Genomic DNA, 16,477 nt, shown 5'->3' with positions numbered 1-16,477 from the left:
TGATACGAGTTCTTGGAGGACGTCATAGGTTAAAAGTCCAATTTATCTCACTCCACCTCGCTCCGGCCACTCGGGGGCCCCGGCGTGGTTTTCCCATTGGCGGGCCGTCCAAGACATCGGCGATGAGTAAGCCTGGTTGAGACTATTCCGAAGCGCAACAAACTGGACCGAAGCAAGCTGACAGGAGCACTGCGCTACCAGAGCTGTGACGCATGGCCAGACTTGTGCTCTCGGACAAACAGAGAATCCTTGGATGGCATGGTTCTCAGTCACCGCCTCATGCTACCCGGCTTTATCGTAATCGAAAGGTGTCCTGTCTGAGTCTGTCACATGTCATGTCATAACGTGCGAAATGGGAAACAATGCGCTTCAAGTCCGAGCGTCATTGAGAAGCCTGTTTACCCGGTTTTGTTTGATATTGTAGTCGATTGCGAAATTAACATTGAGACAAGCGTTGTATCCGGTGGCTCGGTTGAGCTTCCGGCCTTGTGCACAGACCAACTGCCCGGCCAGATGAATTTTGTTATCGCAGACAGCTCCAAGAAAAGCAATCCATCAGCATCATCGGTCGAACGCCCATCCATCGTATAACATATTTGCCCAACTCCCAGCATCACCAACGCAACCACTAAAGATCCCACACCCCTGAGAAGCCCCAGTAGAAGTCATGGACGCAGGGTAAGTCGGATCGCGACCGCACTTCCAACGGCACCAGCCAGAACAATCGACTAACCTTTGCTCCCTTCCAACAATCCAGCCTGACATCCGCCGAGTCGCGCGAACTCGAAACCCGCCTCCAGAAACGCCAAATCAAGGACTTTATGAACGTATGCGCCGCCAATTATCGGCCAGGGAAAACCCAGTCCCCTTAAAACAGAAAACCCTTAAGCCCACTCTGCTCACACATTGCTCAGATGTTTGGCAACATCGTTGACAACTGCTTCAACGCCTGCGTCGACGACTTCACGTCCAAGGCGCTCTCTGGGCGCGAGAGCGGCTGCATCAGCCGGTGCGTGACTAAGACCATGACGACCAACCAGCGGCTGGGCGAGCGCTTCGGCGAGCTCAACGCCGCCATGACGGCCGAGATGCAGCAGAAGCGGTAAACCCGCATGGCATGACAATGACGTGGCCTTCTATTACGCTTTGGAGTAGGGTGCAACAAGAAAGAAAATTTGAGGGGGGAACACATCGCAACTCAATATGGGCCCCTCGAATGGGATGGGTTGTATATTAATGACACTGCCGAGGAAAGATATTCATGGGGTTTTCTCTGGTGAACTGAGCACTCAGGCTGGCATGAACGGAAAGGTCGGCCGGTCGGGTAGGCCGGGCATGGTCGTTCTATCTGTGTAACAATAGAGGGATAATAAGGGGTAATTCCATCACGGGGATTCGGGGTGGTTCTCACAAAGGAGACGCTCCTTCGTTACCCATCTAATCAAAGAAAAAAAAAAAAAATTAGTCACAAATCTCCTGAGCCATCTAGTTGTACTCAATAGCAGTGGCCATATACAGTGAACAAACAGTCTCAAGCAAGCAAGCAAGCAAGCAAGCAAGCAAGCAACGGAATCAATTCCTTTCCACTCCGCCAATACCTACTAAACAAGCAAATAACACTAACTGAACAACAGCCAACCCCGTCATCATCAACAAGGGTTGCTCACTCCTCCCCTTCCTCGGCCAACACATCCCTCACCCCTTCCAACAAGCCAACCGCCTTCTCCTCCAGCCGGCTCTCGCACCCGCTCACCTCACTCGCGGGCGGCATCCCCCGCCACTCCATCTCCCTCTGGCCCAGCGGCAGCAGCCTCTCCCTCAGCACCTTCCTGCTCGCCAGCCAAAACTCGACATTCTCCAGCACCGCGCCCGCGTCCCACCCGCCGACCTCGGGGATGTCCCGGCTGTTGTTGACCCTCAGCATGGCGAGCACCTTGGTCAGCAGCGCCAGCGAGTGCACCTCGGAGATGGCGACGAGCGCGACAAAGTGCTGCGCGTTCTGCTCCGACGACGCGGTCCGGCTCAGGCCGGGGGCCTCGAGCCGCTCGACCGAGGACTGGAGGAGGTTGGGGAACTGGTTAAGGACGAAGGCGATCTCGGGGGCGATGGTGGCGCCTAGGGCTCCCAGGATATTCAGCAGCAGCGGCAGGATGCCCTTGGCCCAGATGGCGTAGCACCGGGCTGCGCCGGGGTTGTCGGCGAAGGGGGAGACGTTGGCGCGGCGGATGGCGGTAGACAGGTTGGCCGACGTGAGGTGGCCCAGGAGGCCGTCGCAGGCGAGCTGTTCGGCGATGGCCGGGAGGGTGGACAGCTCGAGGAGCAAGAGCAGGGCGAGTTCTCCGTATACCGGGTCGCTTCCTCCTCCTTTGCTGCTGCCGCCGTTGCTGCTGGTTGTGGGGTTGGTCCCCCCCGTGAGTCTGTCGGACCACGAGAATAGCGAGGTGGCTACGTGGAGTATGTCGTACGAGGACATGATGTTAAGGACTTGGATTTGGCATTGGTCGATGCCCGGCACGCTGAGGCACGCTTGGAGGATGGCGGTTATGAGGGCGAGGTCTTCGGGCGTGGTGGGCGCGTCGGGCTCGTGGACGAGCGTGGCGAGGGCGCGGAAGGACCGCGCGACAACCCGGTCGAGGATGGTGAGTACTAGCTGGGTCACTGCCGCGGGGCTTTCGGGGGAGGTGGTGGTGTTCGTTTGCGGCGGGCCGTTGGCCGAATGGCGGGTGCTTCGTAGGATGACAAAGAGGATCTTGAGGAGAGTGCGGAAGTAGGGTATTTGATCCTTGCTGAAGGGGTTGTCGACCCCGTTGATGGTGGCTGAGATGAGGGTGAGCAGCTGGGTGATATCCTTGGGCAACTGTGAGCAATCCGCGAGACGTTGTAGGAGTGTCAAAGCGAGGCTCGCCCGCGAGTGCGAGAGAGCGACAAAGATGTTCTCTGGCGGTTGCGGGCGCTGGTTCGATTCCAGGCATTGTGCAGCGACTTGCAGCATCTGCTTTGCGACAGTCGAGTTCTGAGGCAACAAACAGATGCTGAGCTCCAGCAGCAGATACTCCCACGCACGGAATAGCGCCTAGAAACAGTTAATACCCAGCTTTCACCGTAGAGCACCAAGTCACTTACGATTTGTGCCTCCACTAAGGAGAGGTTCAGATTCGCCATCACCATCTCTCGCCGGAAGCCGTTTTGCTTTGCCCCGGCCCAGCCAGCATCATAGTTAAGCATGCTCTCTGCAAAATCCATCGCGTAATAATACTCCGACCCGAGATCTCGTGGTACCAGCAGAGTCCTCTTGAAGTCATCAACCGAGCAGCCAGAATAACGCTTGGCAAAATTCCTTGCGAAATTGGCATGCAACGAGGCGTTGTATCCCGACACATGAACGCCGTTCCTCAGGAAGTAGTCTAAGGAACTCACCAGTTCCGTCGCAGAGCTCTGCTCTTGCCGCATCTGGCGCAGATGGTACAGCTGCATGGCAAAGGTCTCGGCGATGTAGGCTGCGATCCGCGCTTGGTAGCTAGCCTCTTCCGGATCTGCTCTGGACCCGGCTGTGTATGAGTCGAGGTTGCTGGCGTAGGTCTGGAGATGCTTTAGGAAGAGCTTATCTTTCTGCATGGCGAAGATGGTCCACGGCCAGTAATTTTGTGCAGAGGTGAAGAAGTCGAGAACAGCAAGCCTCTCTCTGCTAGGAATGGTGCTGATGTGTTGTAACGTTTCGAGTGCTGTCGACAGCACGGAACCGGGTGAGAGCTGGGAAATCTTTGCGTCACCCTTCAGCGCTTCACGGGGTGTCTTGCCTGTGAGAAGACAGTTCGCCATCCATTGCTGCCGATTCCGCATGATTGTCGAAAAGAACTTCCATGTGCTGACAACTTCCGGTACCCTATTGAACGGCTTGTCCAACTGGGACGCGATTTGGATGAAGGAGCGAGATATTTGTGTCCCAAGGTACCCTAGAAGCGACGGTGGCTCACCGCTAGCCTTCCCAGCACTCTCGACGAGCGCGCTCAAGAGGGAGATTGCTGGCATCTTGAAGGAATGCCTGATGGCCGGCAGCCGAGCAACAAGGGAAGCTGATTTGAAAAGCTGTGTCTGGATGACGGCGGATGGTTGATCCAGATAGTCGGCAACCCGTAAGAGCGTGGTGGCGAACGCTAGGACTGTTGTCAGCCTCTCCGACACGATCCGAGTTCGTTGGGGGTAGAGCGTCGAGTCGGGGAGCTGGAAGGCAATCAGTAGAGTCGAGAGCAGCGGCTGGAAGCGCAGAGAGCTCGATGACGTGGAGAGGAAACTCTCCACGATGTAACCGGCCGCAGGGGCTAGGGAGCCGGCCAGGCTCTTGGACACGTCGGTTGAACCAATGCTAAACGTGTACGAGATCAGTTTGTGCATGATTCCCACTACATCCCGGACCAGGACGCTGCGATCGACTTCAGACGTGAACCTCCACGTTGCCGAGTTCTCAAACACGTCGATGGCAGTCTGGGCTACGGAGAGCGTCACACGGGAAAGGATCTTATCCGAAGTCCCGAGCCACGGGTTCTCCTCCCCCTTTGCGCGAGAGCTCAGGTTCGTACCCATCCTCCGCTGCACGGCGCTCGTCATGGAACTCTCCACTAGGCTAGAAAACAGCTTCACCGAAGACGAAAGCAAGTCGAACCGTTCGGCAATCATGTCGAGGTTGCCAGTAATCTTGGACAGGCGTCCAGACCGGGTGTCGCTGTTGATCAGAGCGCACCGTGCCATGTAGGCCCAGACGCGGCCAGGGCAGACAGCAAGTGCAGCATGTAGGAATTGGACGCAGGATGACAGGGCCGCGATTTTGGGGCCATCGAGGTCCACAAGGTCCTCCTCAACCAAACTATCAAGAGTGTCGCAAATGACACTAATGATGTCTTTGGTGCGTGGCAGCAAGCGGCTCGCCTCCTTCAGGATCCTTATACCACTATCGGGATCCACCGTCGCCCTCAGAACATCAGCCCGCAAAACCGTCGCAAGTAGCGAGATTCCCTCGATCACCTCATCGACGGTGAGGAACCCCAGCCCACTGTCGTACATGCCGCCCATTATATTAACCTCGAGACGCTTCCCAAACAGTGCCAGGGCGGAATGCTCGAATTCCAGCTTGGCTACCTTGCCCACATCGGTGACGAATCGGCCAAAGGTTCCAGCTGGTATGGTGAACTTCTCGTCCGGCGAGAATCTCCGCTTGGACCTTGGCGACGAGTCAAAGAGGTCGATGTCCCTGGTCAGACGGAAGGAATTCGTGTTTTCTTCCTCATATACCAGCTCATATGACCTATCCCACTGATTGTTCCAATCGACGGTTAGACTTGGGGTGCGGAGCAGCAAGCCTGTTATCACGTCTAAATTCTCTTGGTCTGAGAGCAAGCCGGCCGACAATATCCGACAAAGTGAGGAGAAGGGGAGGAATTCGTAGGGGAAGCGGTTCTGTGACTGGGCTGTATATTGAATCCGTAACGTGTCGTCTTCCAGCATGCGAGTGTAAAGGGCTTGCACAGCCGCATTGGCCGTCTCAGGCGACATATCCCAATACTGGCTGCCGGCTGACAGGATTGAAAGGAGGCACGAGACTGGTTCGGACTGGTAGCCCACAACATGGGAGCTCCCTTTCAAGAGATCTAGTAAGACCAAGCGCGCCCGTACGCCCAGTATAGGCCGGAATGCAGCCATCTGGCCGCTCCCAAGACACGTTGCCATCTCAGGTATGACTTCGTAGACGCCGCCCCGAGAAGTGGTCGCCATCGCCATGGTTTCGGCTAGCTGGATATCCCGCTCCAATTGTTGGGCCACCAGGAAGGCATCGTACTGCGACGTCTCGATCGAAACGATGCTCCCAGCCGAGTTTCGACGTTGTCGTCCAGACGGCTCGTACTCGAGCTCAAAACCGGCCTGAGCTCGCTGGTTTTGCAACAGATCGCGCCGTTCGGCTCGCTCCTGGTAGCCGCGATGCATCTGGTGGAGGATGATGGACCAGGCGAACGCCACAGGGGCAGCTGTCGTTAGGCCAGCATTCGCGGCAGCCGTGATTACGGTGTGGATTTGTGTTAGTGCTTCGTTCGAGCCAAGGTACGGATCCTCGTACTCGAGCAGGTCGAGGTCCTGGGAGAGGTACAAGAGTGCCCGTTCAAGGTTAAGCAGCTTCAAGGAGATAGTTGCCACCAGACTCCTGAGCGGCATCACCAGCTCGGCAATAAGCTCATGGCCCTAACGCGAGGTTAGCTCTGTCAGGTACGCAGATGGAAAGCATACGGACCCCAACAACGGATTCAAGGAACTCGTAAGTGTCGACAAAGGTAAACCACTGGGTCACGATCTCGGTCGCGTTGAAGCAAGGAGTCGCGAGGTCCAGGATCTGGAAGATGAGTGCCATTGCGTGAATAGCCTCGGTGAGCGCCGTCCTGACCCAGTCCACCTCCAACTGGTCGGTCACAAGATCCTGGTCCACGGCAGTCGGGCCGTCTTGAGCTCGCATCATGCAGTCGTCGAGTATTCCGATGTATGTCGGCGCCAGGGCGTCAAGTCGTGCCGTGTTCGGCACCTCGACATCGAAATCGAAAGCCTCCTTCATAACGACACGGCGGATGACATCGGCTTCCGGGTTTGCGGACGATGACCGCGAATGGAGCAGAAAGGTGACGAGGGCGTCGGCGGCGCTCAAAAATGACCGGCGCTCGGACAAGTAGGTGGTTAGGAGACGCTGGCGGCGCCTGGTCTCGCTCTCAAAATCTGCCCATGTCGACTCGGCATCGACCGCCGTGGTCACGTTCAGAAGCGCAAGGATGCCGGAGGCCTGTGCATCACTGACGCCGGCAGCTTCCTGGATGTTGGCGACGTCCTGGGTAGACAGCGGCCCGGTGAGGTGGCTGTGAGCCCGCGACTGGTATTCCACGAGCACGATGCGGAGGGCGGCCACCTCGTTGACATTGGCGCTCTTGCTCAGCCATCGAGCGTCGTCCTTGATCGTGTCGAGGTCGTAAGGGTCGTTCGGCGACGGGACGATGTTGATAGCGCCGGTCTTGGTCTCAAAATCGAGACCGGACTGCTTCGACGGGGGTTCGAAGGTCCTGGCGGGTTCCTTCAGCAGCTGATGGATGTAGCCGTCTTGGAGGAAACCCGACACGGCGGGGCTAGTGAGGCGGTCGCATGACGAGTCCTCGAGCGCGGAAGCGATGATCCTCCACGACCTGGACGAATGCATACGGTGTTAGAGCGTTTTACTGTCTGGGAAGTTGTACCTCGGGTGCAGCGCAACGTACAGGATGATTTTCTTGCCCGTCAAACACTCCTCCAATGGAGGAAAATAGTGTGTTCTATCGGTCAGAGTAGCCATTTGCAACAGGCTCCATCCGCATCCGAGCTGGCCGGGTCAGGGGATGTGCAATGCGACAACCTGGGGCCGGTCCAGGTGGTGTGGTGGGAAGCGGGTTGGTGGTGGCAGAGCTCGGAGCTGCAAAAAGTTCGGAGTCGGCCTACGGTACTGTACTTTGACGCGCTCTCAGACGCGAGTCGCAAGCTCTCACAGGGCGGGCTCGGGGGCTGGGCAGCTGGCCCGGGTAGCACAAGCCCGTTATTTTTCAGCTCCCCGGTCCCACCATTTGCGTCCTTATCGATAACAGATTGTCACTGTGACCCTTGTCAGCTTACCCGTCGAGACCCTTGTTTGCATAGCGGGGATCGAAAAGGCGCTGACTGTTCTTTATTATCCACCGGAGCTTCCGAGCACGCAGGAAGCGACTTACAGATTTCGGAGGGCGATTACTTTGCTTCATGCTTTTCATATAATAACGACGCTCCTAAATCCTGGGAGCCGTGACTCACCTGGATCGTCTTGGTTCTTCTTCTAGTATCCCAGACGTCGATTGCCCTGGCCCATTGCCGCTCCGAGGATTTAAGCTTCTTTATATTTTCTGTTTCTTTTCTACTTTGCCCCTACTTTGCCCCTCCTAGCTCGGCTGACAAAAAAACAAAAATGCCCGCACTGGACATTATTGACCACTCACCCCACCATCCCGATCCGTCGCCCCTGGTCCCGACGGCCACCAACCTTATTCTCATCGACAACTATGACTCGTTCACCTGGAACGTCTACCAGTACCTGGTGCTCGAGGGCGCCAAGGTGACCGTCTTCCGAAATGACAAGATCACGCTCGACGAGCTCATTGCGAAGAAGCCCACCCAATTGGTCATCAGCCCCGGCCCCGGCCATCCGTCCACCGACTCGGGCATCAGCCGCGATGCCATTAGACACTTTGCGGGGAAGATCCCCATTTTTGGTGTTTGCATGGGCCAGTAAGTGCAATGCACCTCGAACCACCCTCACCCACGCCTCTCCTCTCCCCTCCCCCCCCCCCCCACTGACATCCCTGTCCAAGACAATGCATCTTTGATGTCTACGGCGGCGACGTGAGCTTTGCCGGTGAGATCTTACACGGCAAGACATCGCCTCTTAGCCACGACTCAAAGGGTGTTTATGCCGGCCTGGAACAAGGCCTGCCCGTCACTCGCTACCACTCGCTCGCTGGCACGCACGTCACGCTGCCCGAGAGCCTGGAAGTGACCTCCTGGATCGCCAATGAGGACGGCTCCAAAGGTGTCATCATGGGCGTGCGCCACAAGGAGTACACCATAGAGGGTGTGCAGTTCCACCCTGAGAGTATCCTGTCTGCCCAGGGGCGCACCATGCTCAAGAATTTCCTCTACATGCAGGGAGGCACCTGGGCTGAGAATGAGCGACTGCAGAAGGCTGCCCAGGCGCCCAAGGGTGCGTCCCCTGCCAAGAACAACATTCTCCAGAAGATATACGCCCACCGCAGGGCTGCCGTCGCCGCCCAGAAGCAGATTCCCTCCCAGAGGTTTTCGGACTTGCAGGCCGCCTACGACTTGAATCTAGCGCCGCCTCAGATCGATCTCGTTGAGCGTCTGCGCCAATCGCCATTCGACGTGGCTCTCTTGGCCGAGATCAAAAGAGGGTCGCCGTCCAGGGGCATCTTTGCGCTCGACATTGACGCGCCCACCCAGGCCCGGAAGTATGCACTTGCCGGTGCCAGCGTCATCTCGGTCCTCACGGAGCCGGAGTGGTTCAAAGGCAGCATTGAGGACTTGCGTGCTGTGCGCCAAGTTCTCAATGGAATGACGAACCGGCCCGCTGTACTGCGGAAGGAATTCATCTTTGAAGAATATCAGATCCTCGAGGCAAGGCTCGCCGGTGCCGACACTGTGCTCTTGATCGTCAAGATGCTCGACGTCGACGTCCTGGAGCGGCTCTACAAGTACTCCCTGTCCTTGGGTATGGAACCGCTGGTCGAGGTGCAGAACTCTGAAGAAATGGCCACCGCCATCAAGTTAGGGGCTAAAGTTATCGGTGTCAATAACCGAAACCTCGAGAACTTTGAGGTCGACCTGGGCACTACCGGCCGGCTCCGGAGCATGGTGCCCAAAGAGACCTTCCTGTGCGCGCTGAGTGGTATCAACAGCCATCAAGACGTTCTCGACTGCAAGAGGGACGGTGTGAACGGCGTGCTCGTTGGGGAGGCCATCATGCGAGCTCCTGACGCATCCCAGTTCATCAGGGAACTGTGCGCTGGTCCGCATGCGCCCGCACCTCAGTCCGAGTCCGAACCTCTGTTAGTCAAAATCTGCGGCACGCGGAGCGCGGAGGCTGCCGCCGAAGCCATCAAGGTCGGTGCGGACCTCGTCGGCATGATTTTAGTTCCCGGAACGAAACGCTGTGTCTCGCACGAGACTGCCATGGCTATTTCTGAAGTGGTCCATGGTAACAAGGACAGTGCCTCGAGAGCGGTGAAGCTCCCTCGGACGGCGACAGACTTCTTCAGCGTATCTGGAGAGCTTTTGAGAAAGAAGAGCCCCTTGCTCGTGGGCGTCTTCATGAACCAACCCTTGGAAGACGTGCTTGAGAAGCAGCGGCTGTATAACCTCGACATTGTCCAGCTGCACGGCGATGAGCCGGTCGAATGGGCGAGCCTGATTCCTGTTCCGGTCATTCGGAAATTTAAGCCTGGCCAGATCGGTCTCGGAGTTCGCGGGTACCACGCCGTCCCACTACTGGACTCCGGTGCTGGCTCGGGCAGGCTGCTTGACGTCGAGGCTGTGAAGGCCACGTTGGAGAAGGACCAGCACCTGTCGGTCTTGCTTGCCGGCGGGTTGGAGCCGGAGAATGTCGTTGCGTCCGTGGCATCGTTGGGTCCCCTCGCGGGCAGGGTGCTTGGTGTGGATGTGAGCAGCGGAGTTGAGGTGGATGGCAAGCAGAATCTGGAGAAGATCAGGGAATTTGTGAAGGCTGCCAAGGCAATTAGGTAGTTGGCTCAGTTAAGACATTGGTCAATACCCCTGCTTATTAGGTCATTCTATCCTTCATGATGCCTTCGTCCTTCTAGACCGGGACGAGAACGTGAGGTTGAGCCAGCAAGGTGACAGGCAAGAGCGCATTTCCCTTTTACTACTCTCTGAAGCACCATCATCCGATCGTATATCCTTCCAATCAGAGCTCACGGGCTCTATTATCTTCTAAATATCACTGGCAGGAACCAGACATCTCATCCGCTGGTAGCTCATCTTGCAGGACTGGACCTGCCGTCTCCTCCCTTCCTTCGTACTCTGCGCTGGGAAGCCTGTCGTCTACACTCCGTCCCCAGGACGTACGCTCTCATTCCGACTCCCCATTGCCCTCACACCCAAATTTTCCGTTTAACTTACCCCTTGATTTGCTCAGCAATACGCTTCCTCACCTTTCCACCACCCGTTTACCTACCCATCCCCATCCAAGGCCTACCAACAACTTTCTTATCCCATATTATTCTTGTTCCTTACTTCCTTGCCTTACCTTCTTCTTCCCTCCTTTTCTTGCCCTCCCTTTTCTTCACCACTCGCTCCACCCTCTCTTCCCGTTCAGAGGCATTAGTTCAAGACATCATCTACCATGGGTCCCCGCACACGCAAGGAAAGGCCCATCTTCCGCGGCCTCAGCATAGCGGTGGCGGGCAACTTGACCTCGGCCAACAGCCAATGGACCGATACAAACATTGCCCGGTGGGTGGGGCTCAGAGAGGGCAGGTTCGTTGGCTCGGGGGAGGCGATTGATGGATGCGTTACGCACCTAGTTTGTGAGAAGGGTGAGTTTGAGCGGCGTGGGAGCAGAGGTACGTCCTTTCCCCCCTGGTGCTCTTGGCTTGGCCTAACGGGTAGCAAAACCAGTCCGGGACGCACTCAAACACCAAAGGGCGTGCCACATTGTCTCGCTGGACTGGCTCGAGGACTCGATGCAGAAGCGTAGGCGGCTGCCTGAGGAGGCGTTCTCGTTCATCCGGACGCTGAAGCAGCAGAGGGAGAAGGAGAGGAAGCGGATGCAGGTGATGAAGGGGCTAGAGCAGGCTGAGAAGGCGGTTAACACGAGTATGTGCAATTTTATTCTCGATTGTTAGGTTACGGCAACGGCTGATGACGGACAGATTTATACCATCCTTATTGCGACCACACTTTTTTTCGGTATGAGGTGGCGTTGACCAGGGACGATGAAGAGCAGGGGATCCAAGGGGAGCGGTACATTCTCACGGTGAGTGCCGTCCAGGTTTGTCCATCTGCAGTTCGGGTTTACCCCTTTATTGGCTTTCCAAACCAAGCTGGGCTACGGATTCCCTCTTGCCCTGCTCATCTCGACTAACGTCACCAATGTATCTCTTTCACTCTGCTAACCAACTCAGATTCACGAATCAAACGCCAAACCACACCTCTATTGGTTCGTTATCAAGTACTACAAGAAAAAAGGAGACTCGCAGGTCAAAGTTCACCGCCCAAACGATTCGCCCGGCCTCTTCGCCCGCGAGTTCGCCCTGTTCGAATCCTTCTTCCTCAGAAAGACGGGCATCGCCTGGGCGCAGCGCCTCGTCAAAGCGGGCGCGTCTGACAAGACTTTTTTCCGGTACACGCCGCCGGTGAGTAAGCGAGACGGGTGTTGGCAAATCGAGGAACTAATACGGTGATGTAAAGACAGGTGGAAAGCCAGTCGGCTGGGTTCCGGCTGAGTACGTACCGCTTGAACCCCCCGAGGCGGCTGCGGCGGATAGCACCGCGAGCGGTAGTACGATCATTCCAGCTCACACGGACGAAAGTACCATCGATATTCTAGAGGAATCTAAGCGCAACGAAGAAACCAACCCCGGAAATACCCCCGCTTCCACAAACACCGCAGACGCTGCTTTAGCATCCGAGCCTCTGAGCAGCCCGGCAGGCCCAACCACGACAGTTAGTGCCATATCTCCAGGGGCCGACAAGGACACTTTTCTGGCGCCAGCACCAGTAGCCGAAGTCGAAGCACCCGTATTTTGCTGTGCTGCTGATTTGTCAATGGATGTCCACCTCATAGATTAACGAGCGGCTTGACGCGGTCGAGATGGTCTCGCATGAAAATATCACAGGACAGCTGAAGGGGTTGAGAATGGGAGGAAAAACAATTGTGGGATGACAACGCATAGAAGTGCAGCACAACACGGCCCGGCAACAATGTAATGGCAATAAACGGGAGGGCGACGGACGGACGGGCGGGTGAGCGCAAGTTCCAAACCTCTAATCCATTCCCTTTCCTCAGCAGGCAATTAGCGATCCACACAGACGGACGGACGAACAGACAGGTAGACAGGTAGACATTTAGACAGGTAGTCATACATTCATCATCATCATCACCACCACTAAATTAAACACCCTTCTCAATTTCCCCTTCTACTCATTAACCCTTCCCACCCCCTCCATCACCCCCCATCCTTCCAAAAAAAAACAACCCCTAAAACCTCAACTTGGGCGCCACCCCGACGAGCAAGACCAGCACGACCATCAGCCCATAGACCATGGCATACAGCCTCATGCGGCCCCACCACCCCTCGCCCTCGGTCATGCGCTGCAACATGCCCATCCGGCGCGTGACCCCCTCCATGCCCTCGCCCGTCTTGCTCATGCCCCGGCCCGCGCGGTCGACCAGCTCCTTGTCCTCCTCCAGCGATGCCGAGAAGGCCTGCGACGACGCCTTCAGCTCCGAGGCGAGCTTGAGGATCGACTCGGACAGCGCGTCCTGCTCGGCCCGCTGGTGGTCGAGGATGGCTTCTGTTGTGGTCGTTGCTGGGAGCGGCGGCTGGTTGGCGGGCCGGGGCCCGAAGAGAGCGGAGCTGGAGGTCGTTGTGGCGGCGGCGGCGGCTGTTTCGGATGGTTGAGGGGGCGCCGTTGGTGATGGTTCGGTGTGGCGGGGGCGGAGACTTTGGGAGGTGGTTGTTGGATCTGGACCGGTAGTGGTGGTGGTTGTGGGGGGTTGTAGTTTTTCGGAATGGGGAGCGTTTGCTTGTGATTGTGATGACGGAGGAGGCGGTGGCTCTAGAGGCGGTGCTGTTCGGCTTGGCTCCTCGTCTGGCGGCTCCTGAGGTGCGATGTCGGGCGACCTGGTTGAATCCATGCTCTCGCTCGGGGTGACAATGATGTCGGCCAGGATGTCCTCCCCATCCGACGTGTCGGCCCCTTCGTCATCGTGGTTAGCAGCCGCGGCGATCTCGGCCAGATCGCTGAGGCGCTCTGAAAGTTGGTCGAGGACCTCCCGTTTCCGCACTAGGTCGGCCTGGGCGTCATGTCGACGGGCGTGGATCTTGACCGCCAGCGCTTCCTGCTCGAGCTTGGTCAGGAGTGACCGCGCATAGTTGATGTTCTGCGCAGGTAGAAATTAGCATAGTCTCTAAATTGAGAATGAAGTTATGCCTACCGTCTGCGCCTTTGCCCTCTCGTACTCGCTCGCACGAAGTCGTGCTTCGCGCTCCGCATCGGCGTGCAGTATCGTCTGCTGCAGCCGACTTAGCAGGAAGGTTAGGTCGGTGAGCGGATCGGCATGGCGACTGGCTGATGTCGGCGTTACACCAGGGATTAGTCGAGCCATTGTGTTGTCGTGTCGGAAGCGGTTGATCGGGGAATGTCGACCACGGACTTGATAAGGAGATGTTCGGGGCGAGTTGACATGTGGCGGAAGCTTATCCGGTGTGGCTTGCGGCTTTCTGACATCACTGGTGCCAACCCTAACCCTGCTGGCAATGGGGGAGATGCTAACATGGAAATCCGCCACGGCACAAGGGCATTTTGAATGCCTAAGCAGTCATTGGCTTCGGGCGAAACAGGAATCGCATGCCAAATAAACCATATCTGCCTCGGAACGTGTCAATCTCGCACGGGGTGGCACCGTTTCATCTCATGCCGCTGCTTGGCGCCAGGGTTAGGGTGTCTTTGCGATAAGATGCCGTCTTGGATAACGAAGTGTAACACCCGGAAAGCTACAATCAGAGCCGCCGCTTAAAGGTTGGGCTTCCCCCTCTGCTAGTATCTGCAATCGTACCCTATGGTACTGTGGACTATGCAGGGTTGATATCCGCCATTCAAATTGTTCAACATGAAGTCCGCAGCGTTCCGGGCGCTGAGGAACACTCGCTGCGGTTCTCAGAACTCGAAATATCTTGTCAACAGAGCTTCGATTGGCTCCATTCGGGTCTTGAACCCAAGCTCAAGTCTAAGGCTGGGAGTGAGTCGGGCTCCGCGATTTCGGAATTTTTCTACAACAGCACGATTATGGGACGAAGAGAGACAATGGTCGACACCTCTAGCGAAGCAATTGGCCGAAGCCATCTCGGTATGTCCGCTCAACAACAATCTCATCCGCTCACTCGCTCATAGCACTAGGCAACCGGCCCCATACCCCTAGCCAGCTACATGCGCATGTGCTTGACTGCTGATATTGGCGGCTACTACACGGGGGCCATCGAGGAGGGCCGCGACCAGTTCGGCGTCAAGGGCGACTTCGTGACATCGCCTGAGATCTCGCAGACCTTTGGCGAGCTATGCGGCATCTGGTTTCTGACCGAGTGGCTCGCCCAGAACCGCCCGAGCAAGGGGGTCGAGCTGATCGAGGTGGGCCCCGGGCGCGGCACTCTGATGGATGACATGATGCGGGTACGATATCTTGCTACCCTCCGGAGAGCATGGTTGCTAACTCCCTCACAGACCATCGCTTCCTTCCCGGCCATGAGAGACAGCATCGACGCCATCTACATGGTCGAGGCCAGCCCGGAGCTCCGCGCGGCACAGAAGCGCCTCCTTTGCGGCGAGAACGCTCCCATGACCGAGTCCAAGGTTGGGTACCACAGCATATGCAAGTACAACATGCTGCCCATCGTTTGGACCGAGACCATCAAGTCGATCCCCATCGGTATGTCCTCCTTTCGCAAGCCTCCTGCCTCGCCTAACTAACCCCCTTCCCCTCAGCCCCCCAAAAGTTCCCCCTGATAATCGCCCACGAATTCTTCGACGCCCTCCCTATCCACGCCTTCCAATGCGTGTCAGTCCCGGCCTCCCAATCCACCCCCTCTGACCCCAACATCACCGACAACTCCTCCCCCTCGTCTAAAACCACCCACCCCACCCTCCAATGGCGTGAGATGCTCGTCTCCCCGACACCCCCGGGCTCAACCCACGCCTCGCTCAGCACGCCGGCCTCCCAGTCCCGCGACACCCCCCCGCCAGACTTCCAATTGACGCTCTCGCCGACGCCGACCCGGCACTCACTGTACCTTCCGGACGCCTCGCCGCGCTACCGGGCCATCAAGTCGACGGTGGGGGCGGGGGCGCTGCTCGAGATCTGCCCGGACGCGTCGCTGTACGCGGCCGACTTCGCCGCGCGCATCGGCGGCACGCGGCAGCACCCCAAGCCGCAGCCGTCCGGGGCGGCGCTGATCCTGGACTACGGGCCGGGGGACGGCACGGTGCCGGCCAACACGCTCCGGGGCATCCGGCGGCACCGGCGCGTCTCGCCCTTCGCCGAGCCCGGCCTGACCGACCTCTCGGCCGACGTCGACTTCCGCGCCATCGCCGAGGCCGCCACCAACGCCAGCGAGGGCGTCGAGGTCCACGGCCCCGTCGAGCAGGGCGTCTTCCTCGGCGTCATGGGCATCAAGGAGCGCGCGCAGGCGCTGATGGACCGGCTTGCCGAGGGCGACCGCGAGGGCCGCGACAAGATCGAGCGCGCGTGCAGGAGGCTAGTGGATATGGGCCCCGGCGGCATGGGCAAGGTGTACAAGGCCATGGCGATCATTCCCGAGAAAGGGGGAGCGAGGAGACCGGTCGGGTTCGGAGGCGATGTGGGGCCGCTTTAGAGTTTGATGGCTGTGGTGGGCGAGATTAGGTGCGGTTGAGGGACATCAGGAGACATATACGTAATTGAGGATTTGACTGGGTTTTGCGATGCGGGTTAACTGGTGTTCGAGTGTACTTACTGTATCTGGTAGCTGGTGAGGGGTGTATGAATACAAGGATATATCGGAACAAGCATCGGACGAGATGAATCATTTCCGGGATGGAAGGTTGTGCCAACTGTGCCCAGGTACGTCCTCTGTAAGGGCAGACATGTCACAACATCACGAAC

At 57.5% G+C, this 16,477-nt stretch overlaps 6 protein-coding genes across 6 annotated transcripts; 4 read left to right on the top strand and 2 right to left on the bottom strand.

Moving 5' to 3' along the window:
* Positions 1-667: 667 nt before the first annotated feature.
* TIM9 (protein transporter tim9) lies at positions 668-1,106 on the top strand (the record flags this gene model as incomplete). Its single annotated transcript, XM_071066414.1, has 3 exons — positions 668-678; positions 758-827; positions 915-1,106. The coding sequence occupies 3 exons, from the start codon at positions 668-670 to the stop codon at positions 1,104-1,106; spliced, it is 273 nt and encodes a 90-aa protein (XP_070922515.1).
* A 557-nt stretch (positions 1,107-1,663) lies between these two features.
* Positions 1,664-7,354, bottom strand: MFIFM68171_10994 (uncharacterized protein; the record flags this gene model as incomplete). The annotated part of the gene is made up of 4 exons (XM_071066413.1): positions 1,664-3,073; positions 3,124-6,228; positions 6,278-7,208; positions 7,281-7,354. 4 exons carry the CDS (start codon positions 7,352-7,354, stop codon positions 1,664-1,666), a joined length of 5,520 nt encoding a protein of 1,839 aa, XP_070922514.1.
* Positions 7,355-7,993: 639 nt separating this feature from the next.
* Positions 7,994-10,341, top strand: TRP3_2 (anthranilate synthase / indole-3-glycerol phosphate synthase; the record flags this gene model as incomplete). The annotated part of the gene is made up of 2 exons (XM_071066412.1): positions 7,994-8,313; positions 8,397-10,341. The coding sequence occupies 2 exons, from the start codon at positions 7,994-7,996 to the stop codon at positions 10,339-10,341; spliced, it is 2,265 nt and encodes a 754-aa protein (XP_070922513.1).
* Positions 10,342-10,960: 619 nt separating this feature from the next.
* MFIFM68171_10992 (uncharacterized protein) lies at positions 10,961-12,408 on the top strand (the record flags this gene model as incomplete). The annotated part of the gene is made up of 5 exons (XM_071066411.1): positions 10,961-11,180; positions 11,227-11,433; positions 11,490-11,593; positions 11,742-11,972; positions 12,028-12,408. 5 exons carry the CDS (start codon positions 10,961-10,963, stop codon positions 12,406-12,408), a joined length of 1,143 nt encoding a protein of 380 aa, XP_070922512.1.
* Positions 12,409-12,817: 409 nt separating this feature from the next.
* Positions 12,818-13,948, bottom strand: MFIFM68171_10991 (uncharacterized protein; the record flags this gene model as incomplete). The annotated part of the gene is made up of 2 exons (XM_071066410.1): positions 12,818-13,723; positions 13,778-13,948. The coding sequence occupies 2 exons, from the start codon at positions 13,946-13,948 to the stop codon at positions 12,818-12,820; spliced, it is 1,077 nt and encodes a 358-aa protein (XP_070922511.1).
* A 504-nt stretch (positions 13,949-14,452) lies between these two features.
* MFIFM68171_10990 (uncharacterized protein) lies at positions 14,453-16,208 on the top strand (the record flags this gene model as incomplete). The annotated part of the gene is made up of 4 exons (XM_071066409.1): positions 14,453-14,689; positions 14,740-15,009; positions 15,061-15,265; positions 15,322-16,208. 4 exons carry the CDS (start codon positions 14,453-14,455, stop codon positions 16,206-16,208), a joined length of 1,599 nt encoding a protein of 532 aa, XP_070922510.1.
* Between the last annotated feature and the right edge of the window lie 269 nt (positions 16,209-16,477).

The sequence above is a fragment of the Madurella fahalii genome (assembly GCF_045866475.1).
Source record: "Madurella fahalii IFM 68171 DNA, scaffold_6, whole genome shotgun sequence".
In the NCBI taxonomy this organism is placed as follows: domain Eukaryota; kingdom Fungi; phylum Ascomycota; class Sordariomycetes; order Sordariales; genus Madurella; species Madurella fahalii.
The sequence above is the reverse complement of the archived record's forward strand: the minus strand, read 5'-3'. Positions and strand labels throughout refer to the sequence as shown.